The sequence below is a fragment of the Babylonia areolata genome, chromosome 29 (genome assembly GCF_041734735.1).
Source record: "Babylonia areolata isolate BAREFJ2019XMU chromosome 29, ASM4173473v1, whole genome shotgun sequence".
Taxonomy (NCBI): domain Eukaryota; kingdom Metazoa; phylum Mollusca; class Gastropoda; order Neogastropoda; family Buccinidae; genus Babylonia; species Babylonia areolata.
Window position 1 is genome coordinate 16402980 of NC_134904.1, and position 20000 is coordinate 16422979.

Here is a 20000-nt window from a genome sequence, read left to right on the forward strand (position 1 = left end):
ACACGCGCGTGGGCAATGCCATATGCTGCCACTCGTTGTCAGGACAGGAAAATAACAGAAGCAAAACGTAAGACTATTTATACAAGACTGTTTTTTTTTTTTCAGAGCAGGAAAATAGCTGAAGACACGAGCAAAGACAAATGACTATTTAGACAAGACTGCCTTTTATTCTTCAACGTGCCATACAAAACACGCATTGGCAAAAACAAGGGTGGTTTTAGTTTTATTTTCATCTATTTTTTCTAAGTGAGGTTTTGTGGGGTAGTTGGTAAAAAAAAAGAAAAAAAAAGATGTTTTCCAAGCTCACTCTAGTACTAAAGTCTTCGCAACAGCACCCATGAAAGCTTCTGTGTTTTATACACACGAAGCCAGAACCGCCAGGTAATCTAGTCTGTTTAGAAACGGCGCGCACAGACCTCATAAGTCATCCTGGTCGCGAGAGGGAAGCACGTGGGAGAAGGCTGCAGTGAGAGCACACGATCAGGAGGGGTGGGGGCTTGTTCGGGGGGGGGGCGGAGGGCAGGGGGATCGAGGGGAGTGGGGATGAACAGTGGCTGGGGGTGGGGGTTTGGTGGGTGGGTAGTGGGGGCATTGCGAAACCACGTCGAGGCTGGTACATTTCCGCCAACACGTTGCATCTGCCCCAGTGGCTTGGCAAAAGTGCTACACACTGCCGGTCTCTCTACATAATGTACATTATAGTACAGCCGTTTGGAACTTTCCACGCGGGTAGTCACCTATCTCCTTTCGCAAAAAAAGAACAATAAATACCTAGAAGAATAAATTATATATATATATATGCAATACATATATATAAATCAACAAATATGGGTGCAGCGCTCTACCTGAAAACGGGATAGCCCCCCCCCCCCCCCCCCCCCCCCCGAACACTTTTTCTGACTTCTTATATCGGTCGTCTATTTTCAGTCTCTCCAACTGCCAAGTCATTTATTTGCAACTGTTTTTTTTCTTTTCTGCATGTGCAACAAATAGCATGGAATAGTGTGTCGTTCGGTTATCTTGCTTCAGTGACATTCTAAATGACCGTGTCATTGCCTTCGTTGACATAATTATGCATGCAGATTTATCCATTTCAAGTGGACGCCGTGTCTTGTCGGTTGTTAATGGTGTGTGTTAGGACTGAGTGTGTTGTCTTTTATTGGCTGCTGCTGCTGCTGCTGCTGGGAAAAAATCAGGATCTCATTAATCAGTATAGCTCTTTTCGTGGGCCAGTGCGGGATGTCGAACACTAACACTACTGTGTACGGCGATACTGTCATTATCATCATCGTCTTTGAGTAATATCAAGAGAAAGTGAATGTTCCCGGCATACAGACAAGGCAATAAATAGATAAACAAACAAATATGAAATAAATGAATGAATAAAATAAATAAATAAATAAATACACAGAATAACTAAAACATAATATAGTACCTTATAATACAGTATGTTTGAGGAAATAGGAACGATGAAATCCGTTAAAAAACCAAACAAACAAACAAAAAAACCCACAAAAAAAAAACCCAAAAAAACAACAACAAAAAACAAACAAACCTGAATCAACATATTACTCTCTTTCGAGGAAATGGAAAATATCTAATGTATCAACAAAATGAACATAATCATTCATTCATTCAGTCAGTCAGTCAGTCAGCCAGTCAGTCAGGCTGTCATCTGTAGAAAGGTGAAGAAGAAGAAAACCGATATCTCACGACGCTACTGACCATGAAACGACTTACTGATTCAACTAAGCGAAGCTGTTAACTAACCGACAGCACTTCATTTCTCACTCCTGCCCCACAGTCATTTATGAACACATATATAAAGACATACCATCGTTTGATGGCTAGTTCCTTGCTTGGACTTCATCACTGATGTGAGCGAGCGCGCACGTTTATTTGTGCGCGCCGCGTGCGTGCATGTGTGTGTGTGTGTGTGTGTGTGTGTGTGTGCACGTAGGTACGTAGTGTACGACAGCCTGTGCCTTAGGGCAAGTGCATACATAGCGATGCTCAGCAGCAGGCTGTGATGTAAACACGTTTGCTGTGCAGAGACAGGTGAGGAGCACAATGGTTGAGTGCCAGAGTTTTGGCAGGACAAGAATGTCTCCGACTGCCTCTGTCTTTCACACCCACCAGATAATGTACAGTGGGTGAACGCTTCTGTCAGTCCTCTCAAAGCTAAAAGAAAAAAACTCTCTCTCTCTCTCTCCCTGTCTGTCTGTCTATCTGTCTATCCCCCCCTCTCTCTCCCACTCCATCTCTCACTCCCCTCCTCTCGAGCTCTCCCTACGCCCCCTCTCTCTCTGTCTCTCCCATTCCCCCCTCTTCCCTCCTCTCTCTCTCCCTCCCCTCCCTCTCGATCTCTTCCTCCTCCCACCCCCCGACACCCCCCCTCCCACACACATTCTCCCTCTCTCTCTCTCTCTCGTTCCTTCCTTTTCAACACTTGGTTTTTCGTCAGAGGCAGGTGGTGTGTGCCTCTCACTTGAAGGAATGAACAGGATAGCGGCAGGGGTTTTAACAGTGTTGCTGCCAGAGTTGCTTCAGGAGCGATTCCAGAGTCACCCTGTCTGGCACAGTTTCCGGGCAAGTGACAGAGGTGTGCTGTAACGAGGAGCTCGGAATGCTCCAGCGCTAACTTGTTACAAGTGACAGAGGTGTGCTGTAACGAGGAGCTCGGAATGCTCCAGCGCTAACTTGTTACAACTGACAGAGGTGTGCTGTAACGAGGAGCTCGGAATGCTCCAGCGCTAACTTGTTACAAGTGACAGAGGTGTGCTGTAACGAGGAGCTCGGAATGCTCCAGCGCTAACTTGTTACAAGTGACAGAGGTGTGCTGTAACGAGGAGCTCGGAATGCTCCAGCGCTAACTTGTTTCAACTGACAGAGGTGTGCTGTAACGACGAGCTCGGAATGCTCCAGCGCTAACTTGTTACAACTGACAGAGGTGTGCTGTAACGAGGAGCTCGGAATGCTCCAGCGCTAACTTGTTACAAGTGACAGAGGTGTGCTGTAACGAGGAGCTCGGAATGCTCCAGCGCTAACTTGTTACAAGTGACAGAGGTGTGCTGTAACGAGGAGCTCGGAATGCTCCAGCGCTAATTTGCAGTGTGTTCGGGTATCTTCAAAGGCCGCCTTGTGTTTGTGTTATTTATCGTTTCCCACGTTTTGTTTGACGAAGAATAGGAAAGGAAGTGACATATTATAGCTTCTGTTTTTTTTCTCTTTCTCCTGTTAGCAAAATCAGAAAATTCCAAACATAAGCTAGCAAGCATGTTTATGCTTATAGTTGTCAAAGACTCCCCGTCTGTCTCTCGGTCTCTCTCTTTAACCCCATCTATGTCCATCAGTTTACCTATCTACTTAATCTATCTATCTATCCATCTATGTATACGTAGTGTCTGTCCGTCTATCTGCCTGTGCATGTCTGTCTGCGAGTCTAACAGTACGTCTATCTATCCACCCATCCATCCACCCAGCAATTATACAATCAATCTATCTATCTATCCAGCTATCAATATATCTACCTATTTATCCATCCAGCTATCAATCTATCTATCTATCTACCTATCGAGTCTCATCATTCGTTTTCACTGGTGCCAACACAGCACAGACCTTTTCTCGCCACGTACCTTATATAAACCCGCGACTCTGGAACGTTATCGGCAGTTTGTATAAAATAATACCCCCACCCACCCCCCAACCGCACCCCCACACACCCCTTCCCGTTTGTCTTGGCATTGTAGCCAAGCCGGCGATAAAAAGACCATCGTGTGAACGTGCTGCCGCCCAAGAGTTTATCCTGTCCCCCTACCCCCCCCCCCCTCCTCCCACCCCCACCACCCGGACAGCACCTCTACAGGGCGGCTCCCCCCCCCCCCCCCGTCCCCACCACCACCACCCTCTCTTCCCTTCTTCACCGATTGTCACGTGCCTTGTTGTGCCGTGCCGTGCTGTGCTGTGCTGTGCTGTGCTGTACCGTACCCTGCTCAAGGCTGTTCTTAGCGGCTGTCAAGACTTGCGGATTCTCTGACCGTGATAACCGGAATCTACTGCAGAGCATCAACCTCTCTCCCACACCCTCCCCCCCCCCCCCCTCTCTCTCTCCCCCTCTTTTTCAACATCACCTGCTGGCTGGCTGCTTCTGTTCCCTCCCAGTGCTGCTCGATCCTGGGTCTTTTGGCAACAACAACAACAAACTGCAGTTCATGTATGATCTACAGAAGGGGTTTGGACCTTTGGCGGGGGGGGGGGGGGGGGGGGGGGGGAGAAGGGGGGGATGCTTGCTGGCGATTATGTCAGGTAAATCTTATCTCATGGTTAAAAAAAAAAAAAAAAAAAAAGACCCCATGGATGGTGTTTTGGCTGTACACCACGAACTCATGCATCTTTCAGAAAAAACAACAACAAAATTGTGTGGAAAGTTTCCAGTGATAATTAAGGTTAACGCACGGTTCAGACAGGGACGTGTAATAAAATATCGGCGGTGAATCTAATTAGGGGAAGAATTTATTTATTCACTGACAATGAATATTACATAAGGAAACAAGAGAGGCAAGGCCTTCAAGACTCACTTGTGATAAATTAAGTCCCCTAGCATTAGTTACAGAGTAATTTCCCTTTTTTACTGTCTGCACCAAAAACGTTTGCAAAATAAATAAAAATTCCATGCTTAGCAAAAGAAGTTCCTGTTTGAACAAAAAATGATAATAATGACTCCTCTTGTTGTTGTGTCAGAATAAGAGGTCAAAGTGCCAAGTTTAGAGAATACAAAAAATATAAATATAACAGTAAATGCAGTTTGCATATAATTAGGCTTCTTTTTTATTTTTCTGTGCCCATCCCAGAGGTGCAATATTGTTTTAAACAAGATGACTGGAAAGAACTGAATTTTTCCTATTTTTATGCCAAATTTGGTGACAGCTGACAAAGTATTTGCAGAGAAAATGTCAATGTTAAAGTTTACCACGGACACACACACACACACACACACACACACAGACAACCGAACACCGGGTTAAAACATAGACTCAGTCTGTTTACACAAGTGAGTCAAAAAAGGTACGGGGACAGAAAATGACCAAGCTACATCCCGACAGTGTAACAAGCCAAGATGTGGTTTAATTAAAGAACCTTGACACGCTGGCGGTCAACCGAAGTTACTGTGTACTTTACTTCACAGTTCTTACATTGTGCAGTCATGACCCGATAACCAGAAGGTACCGTATTTAAGCTGTACAGAAGGCCGTATGGTATCAAAGGTTATGAGTGAGATGTACAAGAACATGAAGGTATTTTTCAACAGTCAGCCAACATACTGGAGACTTTAAGAGTTGATTTTGGAAATAAGGAAAACGGTCAGCCTCAAGACCGGCATACCATACCAATCGAGGACGACGTTGTTGGAATTTCGGGCAGACGTGCAACAATCTCCTGTCAACGAATTAACGTAACTGGCACTTGGAAGAAGACCCTAACGGCAAGTGCAAGTCACGGCAGCCCACATATGGGATTTTTTCATACAAACTGACGGCTAACAGGTAATTTGCAGGCTAACCCTCACGCCGCGTTGGCAGTCAACCAAGACACTTTAATGTTTTCAGTTCGGGGAGGTAGGTGGGGGTTATGGGGACGGGGGATAGCCCGGGGGGGGGGGGGGGGGGTGCCACTTGAAAAGAACGAGGAAATACGTGGTTTACAGAATGATTAAGTTTTCTGGGAAATGACCGAAATAGTGTGTGCGGTTACAAAATGGGCGTGTGTTTCCTCTGGCAGTGTGTCAAGTTTCTGCAGGGTTTCCCCGATGTATCCCAGCAGCTGGCACGGAGCCCATCTCTTGGCCTGCCTCAAAGAGAAGAGCGCCGCAACTGAGGAGCAGCTGAACAACGACCCTGACCTTGCAAGGTCATCGGAACGGCTCAAGGACTGCAGGGAGTCAAGGTAGCAGACTGCAGAGGACCGCGCGGGCTGCTGACAGTCACAAGATTTCAACACTCTGAAGAGAAAAGGGAGGTCCACTGGCTGCTGAATGGGAACTCAGAACTGGGAAATGTTTTCACTGATGTAGGCTCTAGCCCCATGGAACAGTGCGGGGGGGGGGGGGGGGGGGAGGCGAGGCAGGCAGCGAAAAAAGTGGGCAGACAATATCACCGAGTGGACAAAGAGGAAGGAGCTTTGCCTAAACTCATGTCCCATCCTACGACCGTCAGAAATGGAGAATGTGTGCAGCGCCCCAACGACCAAATCTGGTCTCGAAACCAGTGACAGTGACAGTGACAGTAACGTGACAGTGACAGTGACAGTGACGTGACATAGCCCCAATCAAGTACATATAAAATGATGAAAAACTGATCTGATTACATGCACACAAAGGTAAACAATAAAAACAGAAATGCACATCTGGTTACCTCATTATTTGAGAGAGAAATGCTTCTTTCTAAAATCAAAAGCAAATGAAACGTATTTGGAAAGGTAAATAATATTTCCATCTTTATCACTACTGAAGCCCATGGAAATTGAATCATTTCAAGGTGTGGCAGATATTTCCGACTTAATGAGTTACACAGAGAGCGCACAAACAGAAAGTGGCGAAAGAGGGGGGCGGTGGTGGTGGGGGGGGGGATACCTCCATCATTCACAGGAATTATCAGCAATTGCTACTACAGCAATAAGCCTTCCGCGCTTTCATTTTGTCCTGTTCTCAACTCGGAGCAATGTGCAAACCCCATTAAACAATTTCACCATCTGTGTATAAACATTGGTTTCCTTCCTATCAAAGCATCTCAGTGAGACGACACGTAATAAATATAAACCGCCATACACGTATACAGACATTCCGGCTGTTTTTGTTGCCGTAACCCCATCCAAATCACAATGACCATAATCTGGGGAAGAAGAAGACAAAACTGACTGCAGGATTCTTCAAAACAAAAAAACTAAAGTTTATAAAAACCTTTTATAAACTTTAGTTGTTGTTGCTGTTGTTTTTTTGTTTTTGGTTTGTTTGTTTTTTTTGTTTTTTTTTTTTACCATAATCTGGTTTGTGACAGTGACTAAAATGCATAAAAGTAAAGGAAGCTGGGAACATGAACTTGTCGTTTACACGAAGCAATAGTTGTTTTTTTTACATTTGGGAAATACATGCAAGGTATCGCTAAACATGTACACACTGGGGTCACTCTCCTCCCAGCTACGGTTAGCACATCACTTTATCTATGTAATAAAAGAGCGGTGGGCAATGCATTCGAGCAACTGATGCGATCTGATGCAGAGTAGACGAATTCTGGCCAAGGCTAGATGAATTATGACCGCACCAAGACTAGATGCATAATGATCGTACCAAGACTAGATGTATTATGACATGGCCAATGGAATGGCCTAGATGTATTTTGGCCTCACATATTTCTGCCCTAGACTAGATGCACTAGACCTGGTGTATTCTAGTTTAGACTAGAAGCACTAAACTGTGTTCTGGTTCAGGCTAGATGTACTAGATTAAATGTGTTCTGTAACAGACTAGATACGCTAGACGTGTTCTTGTTTAGACTAGAAAGAGAGACTAACAGTGAGAGAGAGAGAGGGGGGGGAGGGTGTAAGGGGGGGGGGACGGCTGAAATCAATCACAATTAAGTCCTGAGCTGCTGAGTACTGAATCTACTAGATATGTTTTCACACCATTCAAATAGTCACCAACCAGTGCATCATGTGAGTCTGGCTCTCCCCATATCACTGAAAGAAGATTAACTGAAGATTACTGGGTCAAATGTAACATTTACTGAATTACATATATTATTATAGAGAATGATTTTCACGTTTCCTTTCGAGGCATTTAAAGAGGACTTCGTATCAATCTGAATATCCACACATGAATAAACTGCGCTGTCTCGGAAATGCCATTTTGAATAGAAATTTCTATTCAGTAAAATGAAATCATGTCACGTGTATTTTAAAACGTTGTATCTAACCAGTTTAAAACACAACATATCATGGCTACATTCGTGTTATAAAAAGCTGTATTTAGCTAATGCATAACACAACGACATATCATGAAGAATTTTAAAGAGTACTTCAATAATCAACTTCTGACTTTGTTTCTATGTATTTTCACGACAGTAGTTATTGTTATAAGATCAGTGTCGATAAAATAAATATACATACGCTAGTTAATAATACAAAGTAAATAAACAAATGTGTGACTGTGTAATTCGAAACAAAATATCACGGCATACAAAGTATGAAACAACTCTACAATCACAAACAGCAAAGACATGAACACCACTGTAATAATTATCAGCAGCACCCGCTTTTGCCTGTTAGTCATGGTGCCAAGTTAGTTTACAGCCATGCGTTTACTTGATTATTTGTTTGAGTATTCGATCTGTTTCATTCTTAGTAGCAGCGATGAGTACAAAGTAAACACTGTGGATCTCAAGCCCCTAAAAATGCAACTTTTTCCGCAACATTATAACACACACACACACACACACACACACACACACACGCACGCACGCAGAGAGAGAGACAGACAGACAGACAGACAGAGACACAGAGGGAGAAGGTATCCTCATCCCTTCAAATCAACCAATACACATCATACTTACAAGTACATCAGCTCCAAAATACAGGTGAGTGTGGGGGAGGGGGGAGTGTGGAGGCGAATATACGAGGTGACCAGTTTACCCCCACCCCCATCCTCCCGCCCCCTCCCTAAGAAACACACACAGACAACACACGGGTACAGGCCCGGCAGATACACCTACCTGGGGCCCTCGACGCTCCGTACTGCACACCCCCGAAACCGGAAGTCTGTTTGGTTTCCGGTTTCTTCGTCACGCTGCTGGAGTCGTCTGCTGGGTGTGGGGTGTGGGTGGGGGGGTCAGGCAGCGGGTTGCACGACAGAAGCGAGAGACAAAAACCATGCATGAGGCGACAGGCATACATTAATTCAGCCAAGCGATGGACTGACGTGACGTCACATCCATCTTACTCTCTACTGCCGCCTTCCAGCCGTGAGCCCGGTGATCACGTGCTGATGTCTCCATGTTTGTGAATGAATGAATGAATGAATGAATGAATGAATGAAAACAAAATAAGCAGATGATAAGTGAATGAATGAATGATGGATGGATGGATGGATGCGTGGTTGGATGGATGGATGAATTAATGGCTGGATGGCTGGACGGATGAATGAATGAATGAATGAATGAAACAAACAAACAAACAAAAAAGCAGATGATCAGAGAATGAATGAATGGATGGTTGGACGGATGAATGAATGAATGAATGAAACAAAATAAGCAGATGATATGCGAAAAAAATGGATGGATGAATGAATGAAGGAATGGATGGATGGATGGATGCATGAATGAATGAATGTATCAATGAATGAATGAATGGAAAAAAATGAGCAAAAGATATCCAAATGAACGAATGAATGAATGGATGGAAGGATGGGTGAATAATTAATGAATTAATTGATTAATTAATTAATGGGTGGTTGGATGGATGAATGAATGAAGCAAAATGAGCAGAAAATAAGCGAACTGATGGATGGATGGACGAATGAATGAATGAATGATAATGAAAAACAATGTATTCGATTTATATACATCCTATATTTGTAAAAAAAAGTTATTTTACATAAATCATGTACAAAAGTTATGAAATGGTTGATAAACCATGGACTTAAAAACTAAACAAAACATTATGACCAACTTTAAATAAATCATGTAAAAAAAAAATTGCGAAACGATTGATGATTAATGAACAAGACAGTGTTTTCTATGACAGTGGAAACTGTTGATGTGTGCTAAGTATTCTCCGGGCATGATGATGAAGCTTAATACCTACAATAAGGTTATAAATGGTCAAATGATTGCAGTTTCAAAAAAGGACTTTAGATAATGCGGCTACTGACTATTGAGATGAATGATTGCGTGGCTAAAAAAATCTTCAAAGTGCTTACAAATGGCAATATGATAACTTAACAGCATAGGCGACTAACAAATGTCAAATTAAACATAAGTTCATACAAAGTTGGTCTACAATGGCTGGATGGCGTGTTTTCCAATACTGCGTCCCTATGATCTGTTGATTAAACACGACAACAGTATGAAAAATGAAAGTTTGTTTCAGTTTCTCAAGGAGGTGTCACTGCGTTCGGACAAATCCTTATACGCTACACCACATCTGCTAGGCAAAAGCCTGACCAGCGGCATAACCAAACGCGCTTTGTCAGGCCTTGAGTGCATGCGTATATATATTTGTGTACCTAACAGAGGGGATTTCTTCTTCAGAAGTTTGCCAGAGGACAACAGTCTCGTTGCCACTGGTACTTTTGCAGTTCGCAAAAGTGCATGCTGCACACGGGACCTCGGTTTGTCGTCTCATCCGAATGACAAGACACTCAGCTTGATTTTCCAGTCAATTTTGGGAGGAAGGGCGAGAGCGGGGATTTGAACCCAGACCCTCACTGCATTGGCAGAAGAGCGTCTTAACCATTCTGCCACCTTCCTTCTAAAATGGACAACATCACATATTACTCGTACTTGCTCTGTGGCACTGCGACATAATGATGAACACCCCTGAACAAAACACACACGAGAAGGCAGTGCCGAAAGACCACGTTGTCTGAAGAACACAGGTCAGGATTGTTGAGGGGCGATACAGAGGACAGACTGAGCACGTGATACTCGTATGAGGTGGATGAAGACAGAAGCTCACCCAGGGCACAATGGGGGTAAAAAAATAAAATTAAAAATTAAAAAAACAAAACAAAAAAAACATGACGAAGGACAGAGACGATGACAAAGGACAGAGACGATGACAAAGGACAGAGACGATGACAAAGGACAGAGACGATGACAAAGGACAGAGACGCTGACAGAAGTAAGTACCTCCACGTGAAGGACAACGGCACCAAATCGACAGGGCCGAGCTGCCGTGGCGATCTTAGATGCGCTAAGTTTGCTTAAGAGTTTGCCAAGAATGTTTTCCAAGTCTACGCCATGTTAATTAGGACAATTCTTAACGTTAAACAAACTTAGCGCTGTTAAAATAGCTTATGCACCCGCTATGGACATGGCATAATTGTGAACGCTAAACGAACTTATCGCTGCTAAAATATTTAGCTTACGCACCCGTTAAAGATGTAGGATAATTCTAAACGCTAACAAAACTTAGAGCTGCTGAAATAACTTACGTTTATGCACCCGCCATGAACATGGCATAATTCTTCACGCTTTGCGAACTCAGCACTGCTTAATACCTAACGGCACCTGCAGTCGACTAAGTATAATTCTTTACACGAAGAAAAACAACGGTGCTCAAAACGCTGATGGCAGAAACAAGAACCTGTTCAGCATCTGACAACAATATCCAACAGGCGGCTATGGTCCGTGGCTGAACTCTATGAAAGATGGAGAGACATAACTGACAAATTATGATACCCAAAGACAATGAGAAATGAACACAAAAAAAATCAAATACAACGACAGAAGCGTAGCTGAGCATTACTGCAGCAAAGGCAGGAGGAGCAGACGAGAAGCCAACAGCACAAGGAAGTGCAAATTAAGCAGTTGCTTTGTGCATGGGTTATTTGGTAGCTTGTTTGAGTGCGCTTGAAGCCCTCGCGTGCGCGCGCGCGCGCGCGCGTGTGTGTGTGTGCGATATACACGCAATTCACACAATATAAGTACAATGTACACATACATAAGCTCAGCATATATGAGATTTTTTTTTTTTTTTTTTTTTTTTTTTTTGCCACAGCCATTGCCAGGACAACAGCAAAAGCGACCAGTGTCACTGCAAGAGAGGAAACTAACCTATTGGTACGTTAATGTGATGGATTTATCATCTGTCTATACCTCTTTTACACCTTTTACACACTCCCCTCTTGAAGTGACTGACAGGTACCATCTGTCTATACCTCTTTTACACCTTTTACACACTCCCCTCTTGAAGTGACTTACAGGTACCATCTGTCTATACCTCTTTTACACACTCCCCTCTTGAAGTGACTGACAGGTACCATCTGTCTATACCTATTTTACACACTTCCTTCTTGAAGTGACTTACAGGTACCATCTGTCTATACCTCTTTTACACCTTTTACACACTTCCTTCTTGAAGTGACTTACAGGTACCATCTGTCTATACCTCTTTTACACCTTTTACACACTCCCCTCTTGAAGTGACTGTCAGGTACCATCTGTCTATACCTCTTTTACACCTTTTACACACTCCCCTCTTGAAGTGACTGACAGGTACCATCTGTCTATACCTCTTTTACACCTTTTACACACTCCCCTCTTGAAGTGACTGTCAGGTACCATCTGTCTATACCTCTTTTACACCTTTTACACACTCTCCTCGAAAAATAACCGTCTTCCCTGTCTGTTGTAAAGGGAAGCTATGACTGTCACATGTCTCAACCTATCGAGCTCAAATTCGATACATTGATCACTTCCGACATCCTGCGCAGCAGAGCGATTTTTATTTATTTATTTATTTTTTTTTTTTTAACCATTCCACCCGCTTGACTGGTCAAGGAATGGTGGACTCAGTAATTAGAACGCGGCGATATGGTTAGTGATCCAGCCCGGTGTAGCAACCTATTCTTACCCCCCCACCCTGTTGCTTTTTACCCCCCTAAGTCTATGCAGACTAGTCTAAACTGACCCCCAGGAGGTAACTTCCAACTAATGAGAGCTGAACCCCTTAGCTGATTTTGACAGCCCCACTCCGCTCTCGTAGAGTACAAAGAGGTTCGTTCTAGGCTCGCTTGAAATGCGCCCCCCCCCCCCCCAACTCCCACCCTCCCAACCCCATCCCCTACCCCACCCCGAGAACAAGTTCTCTCTCAAAACTGGAAGTGAGACTGGCCCTTCACAAAATAAACGTTCACACTGCAGGCGTGAAACATCACAAACCCAGCATCCGCAACAATACACACATGCCACGCACAACACGCACACACACACGATCCACAAGCCACAAGCCACATTCACACACGAAAAAAAAAACACAACAACCCAAAATAACACACACACACACACACACACACACACACACACACACACACACGGAGAAAATGGGGAAGAAGGAGGATGGAAAAAAAGAGATGCAGGGGCAAGGGGTTGGTGGTGGTGGAGGTGGATCAACAACATCATCATCATCATCATCATCATCACCTGGGGCCTTGGTAACGGCGGGCCGGGAGGGCTTGGCCTCGCCCGCCTTGTGCTCCTTGCTGGCGATGTTCTTGTAGGCCTCCAGCTTCTTCTGCTTCTCCTCCTCGGCCAGCTTGTGCTTGTCCGTGATCAGCTTCTCAGAGGTGCTCACGTACTCCGAGTCGCGCTCGTGCGTGGCCTTCTGCGCGCTGTAGGCCGCCATCTTGCGCTTCTTCTCCTCCTCCGCCATCGCGAACTTCTTGCGCACCAGGTCCTCCGTCTCCTTCTCCCGCTGCTGGCGTCGGGCCTCCATCTCCTCTGTAGGCGTGGTGGTGAGGGTGGTGAGATAATGGTAGGCGGTTGTGGTGGGGGTTGGGTGGTTGGAGAAGACGGTGGGTGGTGGAGAGGAGTGGTGAGATAATGGCAGGTGGTTGTGGTGGGGGTTGGGTGGTTGGAGAAGACGGTGGGTGATGGAGAGGAGTGGTGAGATAATGGTAGGCGGTTGTGGTGGGGGTTGGGTAGTTGGAGAAGACGGTGGGTGGTGGAGAGGAGTGTGGGTGGTTGTGGTGGACGGGGTTGTTGAGATAATGGTGGGTGGTGGTGGTTGTGGAGTGGGGGTAGTTGGAGAAAACGGTTGGTGGTGGAGAGGAGTGTTGAGATAATGGCAGGTGGTTGTGGTGGGGGTTGGGTGGTTGGAGAAGACGGTGGGTGATGAAGAGGAGTGTTGAGATAATGGCAGGTGGTTGTGGTGGGTGTTGGGTGGTTGGAGAAGACGGTGGGTGGTGGAGAGGAGTGTTGAGATAACGGTAGGTGGTTGTGGTGGGGGTTGGGTGGTTGGAGAAGACGGTGGGTGGTGGAGAGGAGTGTGGGTGGTTGTGGTGGACGGGGTTGTTGAGATTATGGTGGGTGGTGGTGGTTGTGGGGTGGGGGGGTAGTTGGAGAAAATGGTTGGCCGTGGAGAGGAGTGTTGAGATAACGGTGGGTGGTGGAATGGGGTGGTGAGATAGTGGAGGATTCGTTGTGGTGGTGGATGTGGTAGTGGGGTGGTTGGAGAAAACGGTGGGTGGTGGATGGGGGGGGGGGTGTTAAGATAATGGTGGGTGGTTGTGGGGTATTGAGGTGGTGGGGTGGGATCATTGGACAAGACAGTGGGTGGTGGACAGGGGGTGTTGAGATAATGGAGGGGGGTTGTGGGGTGTTGGGGTGGTTGGACAAGACAGTGGGTGGTGGACAGGGGGTGTTGAGATAATGGAGGGGGGTTGTGGGGTGTTGGGGTGGTTGGACAAGACAGTGGGTGGTGGACAGGGGGCGTTGAGATAATGGAGGGGGGTTGTGGGGTGTTGGGGTGGTTGGACAAGACAGTGGGTGGTGGACAGGGGGTGTTGAGATAATGGAGGGGGTGTGTGGGGTGTTGGGGTGGTTGGACAAGACAGTGGGTGGTGGACAGGGGGCGTTGAGATAATGGAGGGGGGTTGTGGGGTATTGAGGTGGTGGGGTGGGATCATTGGACAAGACAGTGGGTGGTGGACAGGGGGTGTTGAGATAATGGAGGGGGGTTGTGGGGTGTTGGGGTGGGATCATTGGACAAGACAGTGGGTGGTGGACAGGGGGTGTTGAGATAATGGAGGGGGGTTGTGGGGTGTTGGGGTGGGATCATTGGACAAGACAGTGGGTGGTGGACAGGGGGTGTTGAGATAATGGAGGGGGGTTGTGGGGTGTTGGGGTGGTTGGACAAGACAGTGGGTGGTGGGCAGGGGGGTGTTGATGATGACGTAGTTGGGAGGAGGCCGATGGGGGTAAAGACGTTGATGTGGTGGTGGTGGTTGTCGTGGTGTGGAGGTGGTTCATGGTTGGGTGGTGGGGAGTAGAGAAAGAAATGGTGGAAAAGCAAATTGTTCATAAATATACACCAGCCAAAGTGGGGGTGTTAGTAAAATACATCTTGTGCATAAATGTGACAACTGGAAAAAAAAAATCATGTATATGTGCAGTGTAAGAAACGAAAACACGATAATATGTCACAATATAAACATGTTATGTGTCTGGTGTTTGAAGTAAAGAAAGAATAGGGTATATCTGTGTATGATACGAATATACAAACATACATATATGATGTTCTCGGATGATAAAAAAAAAAAGGGAAAGAGTTAAGGAGTATACAAATAAAATGAAAATATTCAAAGGCGACTGAGCATCAATAAGGTATTAAGCAGACAGGTTTTCTTAGCAATTTCTTTAAAAATTCTTAGGTATTACAAAAGAACGAAAAGACATCTGAAAACATACAAGGGGGAAAAAATGATGAAGAAAAAAAAAGGTGGGGGGGGGAGGGGGGGGGGGGGAGAGAAAAAGGCACATAGATACAAATAACGGAAATCACCTGGATTAATGTACCCGAAAGCTGAACACGTGAACTATTTCACATCACATCAAACATGTAAACTGCAGTGTAGGTGTATTAGAAAGTGTGAATCACATCACTCCTTCAGGGTAAACTGCAGCTAGAGGAGAGAGGTAGATACAGACAAAGACAGACAGACAGACAAGATATATATATGAAACAGATAGTCAGACAGAATAGAGGCAGAGACACTAATAACATCATCATCATCATCATCATCATCACCACTGTCAAGACAAGTGACTGTGGCCGTGTCCTACCTCTCTGCTTGTCCCTGATCTCCCGTAACCTGTTCCTGATCTTCTTCCTCTCGTCGAAGCTCTCCACCGAGTTCATCTGCGACATGACACCAGGCGTGCGATGGGTGTGTTGCATTCTTTTTGCACTGCTCTGTGTTCTACTGTATTGTATTGTATTGTATTGTATTGTATTGTATTGCATTGTATTGCCTTGCACTGTATTGTACTGTCTTGCCTTGCACTGCACTTTATTGTATTGTATTGCACTGTCTTGCCTTGCCTTGCACTGTATTGTATTGTATTGCACTGTCTTGCCTCGCACTGCACTTTATTGTATTGTATTGTATTGCACTGTCTTGCCTCGCACTGCACTTTATTGTATTGTATTGTATTGCACTGTCTTGCCTCGCACTGCACTTTATTGTATTGTATTGCCCTGTCTTGCCTTGCCTTGCACTGTATTGTACTGTATTGCCCTGTCTTGCCTTGCCTTGCACTGTATTGTATTGTATTGTACTGTCTTGCCTTGCACTGTATTGTATTGTATTGTACTGTCTTGCCTTGCCTTGCACTGTATTGTATTGTATTGCACTGTCTTGCCTTGCCTTGCACTGTATTGTATTGTATTGCACTGTCTTGCCTTGCCTTGCACTGTATTGTACTGTATTGCACTGTCTTGCCTTGCCTTGCACTGTATTGTATTGTATTGTATTGCACTGTCTTGCCTTGCCTTGCACTGTATTGTATTGTATTGCCCTGTCTTGCCTTGCACTGTATTGTATTGTATTGCACTGTCTTGCCTTGCCTTGCACTGTATTGTATTGTATTGCCCTGTCTTGCCTCGCACTGCACTTTATTGTATTGTATTGCCCTGTCTTGCCTCGCACTGCACTTTATCGTATTGTATTGCACTGTCTTGCCTCGCACTGCACTTTATCGTATTGTATTGCACTGTCTTGCCTTGCACTGCATTGTATTGTATTGTATTGTATTGTATTGTATTCTACTGCATTGTGTTGTGTTGTAACTGCTCGACTGCTGCCCAACCTTCTCTGTCTCTGTCTCTCTCCCCTGGGCAGTGACACAAACTCCAAAACCCTTTTCGTAATCCCAACCCTCATCCATACCCCCTGTTGATTTTGTGAGGCTTTTGTTGTTGTTGTTGTAGTTGTTGTTGCTGCTGTTATTGTTGCTACTGTTGTAGTTGCTGCTGTTGTTATCGTTGCTGTTGTAATTGTTGTTGCCGCTGTTGCTGTTGCTGTTGTTGTTGTTTTAACCATGTGCGTCCTTCGCGCTGTGAAACAAGGCAGGGGCACACTCACCAGCTTGTGAAGCTCCTCCTCATCGTCGATCTGGTCGTAGGACGACATGGTGCTGGTGGTGCTGGTGGCAGCCGCGACTGATAACGTGGACCTGGCGTCTTCCTTGGCCAACTGCGAGGGACCCCTCTGAAACAGCCCCAGACAACAAACCTCAGCAGGTAATATATGTCGTGGTATCTCCGAAAACTGAATACGGCTGCCTACAAAAGCGGGGGGGAAAATCGGTCATATACGGAAAAGCCCACTGGCACATACGGGTGATCATGGGCATTGCTGCCCAAGAACGACGACGACGACTGAGAAGAAGAACAAGAACAAGAAAAATTACTACTACTACCACTACTACTACTACCATCACCACAAACACCGACAACTGAAAACAGGAACAAGGAGAACATGAATAGAAACAAGGAGAACATGAATAGGAACAAGGAGAACATGAATAGGAACAAGGAGAACATGAATAGGAACACGGAGAACATGAATAGGAACACGGAGAACATGAACAGGAACAAAGAGAACATGAACAAGGAGAACATGAATAGGAACACGGAGAACATGAATAGGAACAAGGAGAACATGAATAGGAACAAGGAGAACATGAATAGGAACACGGAGAACATGAACAGGAACAAGGAGAACATGAATAGAAACAAGGAGAACATGAACAGGAACACGGAGAACATGAATAGGAACAAGGAGAACATGAACAGGAACACGGAGAACATGAATAGGAACAAGGAGAACATGAATAGGAACACGGAGAACATGAATAGAAACAAGGAGAACATGAACAGCAACACGGAGAACATGAATAGGAACAAGGAGAACATGAATAGGAACAAGGAGAACATGAATAGGAACACGGAGAAGGATAACAGGAACATGGAGAACAGGAACAAGGAGAACAAGAACAAGGAGAACAGGAACTAGAACATGGAGAACAAGAACAAGGAGAGCAAGACCAAGGAGAACAGGAACAAGGAGAACAGGAACTAGAACAAGGAGAACGGGAACAAGGAGAACAAGGAGAACAGGGACTAGAACAAGAACAGGAACAAGGAGAACTGGAACAAGGAGAACAAGAACAAGGAGAACAGGAACTAGAACAGGAAGAACAAGGAGAACAAGAACAAGGAGAACAGGAACTAGAACAAGGAGAACAGGAACAAGAAAAGAACAAGAACAGGAATAAGGAGAAAAGGACAAGGAGAACAAGAACACGGACAAGGAGAAAAGAATCAGGAGAACCAGAACAAGGAGAACAAGTAAGTACAAGAGCACCAAGGACAAAAACAAGCGGAACAATACACACCAGGAACAAGATGAACGGAGACATCAAAGGCACGCACACCTCCATGCGCTTGAGCTACACATGCACCCGCGTGTACACAATGAGGGAGAGAGAGGGAGGGTGGAAAGAGTGGGGGTGCGGAGTGTGTGTGTGTGGGGGGGGGGGGGGGGGGGGGGTGGATTGAGTGTATAAAGAACCACGAAAAGGACAAGGCATGATATAATGTGCGAAGGTAAGACAGGTAAAAAGTACACACGGGGTGATGGGGTATGAAAAAAGAAAAGAAAAAAAGGAAAGACGGTCACCATGAGTGTAAGCGAGTTTAGTAACAATTGGGACACACTGAATATTCGGTATGAACTTGGGTTGTGCGTGCGTGCGTGCGTGCGTGCGCGTGTGTGTGTTTGTGTGTTTATGTACGTGCGTGTGTGTGTGTGTGTGTGTGTGTGTGTGTGTGTGTGTGTGCGCACGTGCGCTCGTGCGTGGGGGAAGAATCTTGGTCTAAGTAGGTCACTGGGGCTGTCTGCATGCCTCCATCCACCCGACTGGTAGTAACATCAAGTCATTACTGGCGTCTTCAGGAATGCTATGTTACGTGTGTGTGTGTGTAGGAACTGTCATGGTTCGTTACTCTCATAATTATAAGCCAACAGATTTGCTATTTCCCCCGACACATATGGAATGAATGTGTTTCCGGAGCGCAACTCTCCGTGTCTGTTCACGCACTGCTGCAACAAAGCAACACTGAGAGCTATGTGATGACACGGAACAGAGAAATCGGGACAATGAAAACTGGTGACTGCATGGGTGCATCATGCGGGTTCTTTTGTCTTTGGATTGGCTACTGATGAATGTTCTAACCATTTTTTATGTTTCTTTGTTGTTGTTACTGTCTGTGTTTGTGTTGTTGTTGTTGTTGCTGTTTGTTCGTTGTCGCTGCTGCAGTTTGTTGTTGCAGTTACTGTTTGAGTGTTGTTTGTTTGTTGTTGTTGCTGTTTGTTTGTTGTTGTTACTATTTGTGTGTTTGTTGTTGCTGCTGCTGTTTGTTTGTTGTTGCAGTTACTATTTGAGTGTTGTTTGTTGTTGTTGCTGTTTGTTTGTTGTTACCATTTTGTGTTGTTTGTTGCTGTTTGTTTGTTGTTGATGTTGCTGTTCGTTTGTTGTTGCTGTTTCTATTTGTGTGTTCTTTGTTTGTTGTTATTGCTGTCTGTTTGTTGTTGTTTGTTGTTGCTGTTTGTTTGTCATTCCCGTCTATTTGTTTTTTGTTGTTACTATTTGTTTGTTTGCTTGCTTGCTTTTTTGTGGTTTTTTTGTTTTGTTTTTTGTTTGTTGCTTTTTTTTTTTGTTGATGTTTTTATAGGTGGTGGCCATCAGTGTTGGCACAGTTATGCTGACGACCAGAAGCATTAATACATCGACAGAGAAAATATCATTGGAAAGTAGTCAAGGAATCTACACGTTGAATGACTGTCATTGTGCATTACTGGCATAAATGCGTTTTGCACCACAAATGAATTTCTTTCACTGGAGACTTTTTTGTGTTCTGTATTCTCCCGTGGTAAACAAACGTAA

The 20000-nt window shown here is 45.0% G+C and overlaps 1 protein-coding gene across 5 annotated transcripts in view; it reads right to left on the reverse strand.

Moving 5' to 3' along the window:
• Positions 1-20000, reverse strand: part of LOC143274998 (uncharacterized) — a 316928-nt gene that overhangs the window by 42019 nt on the left and 254909 nt on the right. For 4 of the 5 annotated variants that reach the window (XM_076579047.1, XM_076579048.1, XM_076579046.1 and 1 more), the window contains 4 exons: positions 17135-17260; positions 15834-15909; positions 13194-13490; positions 8763-8849 (listed from right to left, as the gene is read on the reverse strand). In XM_076579047.1, coding sequence (XP_076435162.1) covers positions 8763-8849; positions 13194-13490; positions 15834-15909; positions 17135-17260 — 586 coding nt within the window. The remainder of the gene's footprint in view (positions 1-8762; positions 8850-13193; positions 13491-15833; positions 15910-17134; positions 17261-20000) is intronic. The other variant, XM_076579049.1, reaches the window with a different exon arrangement.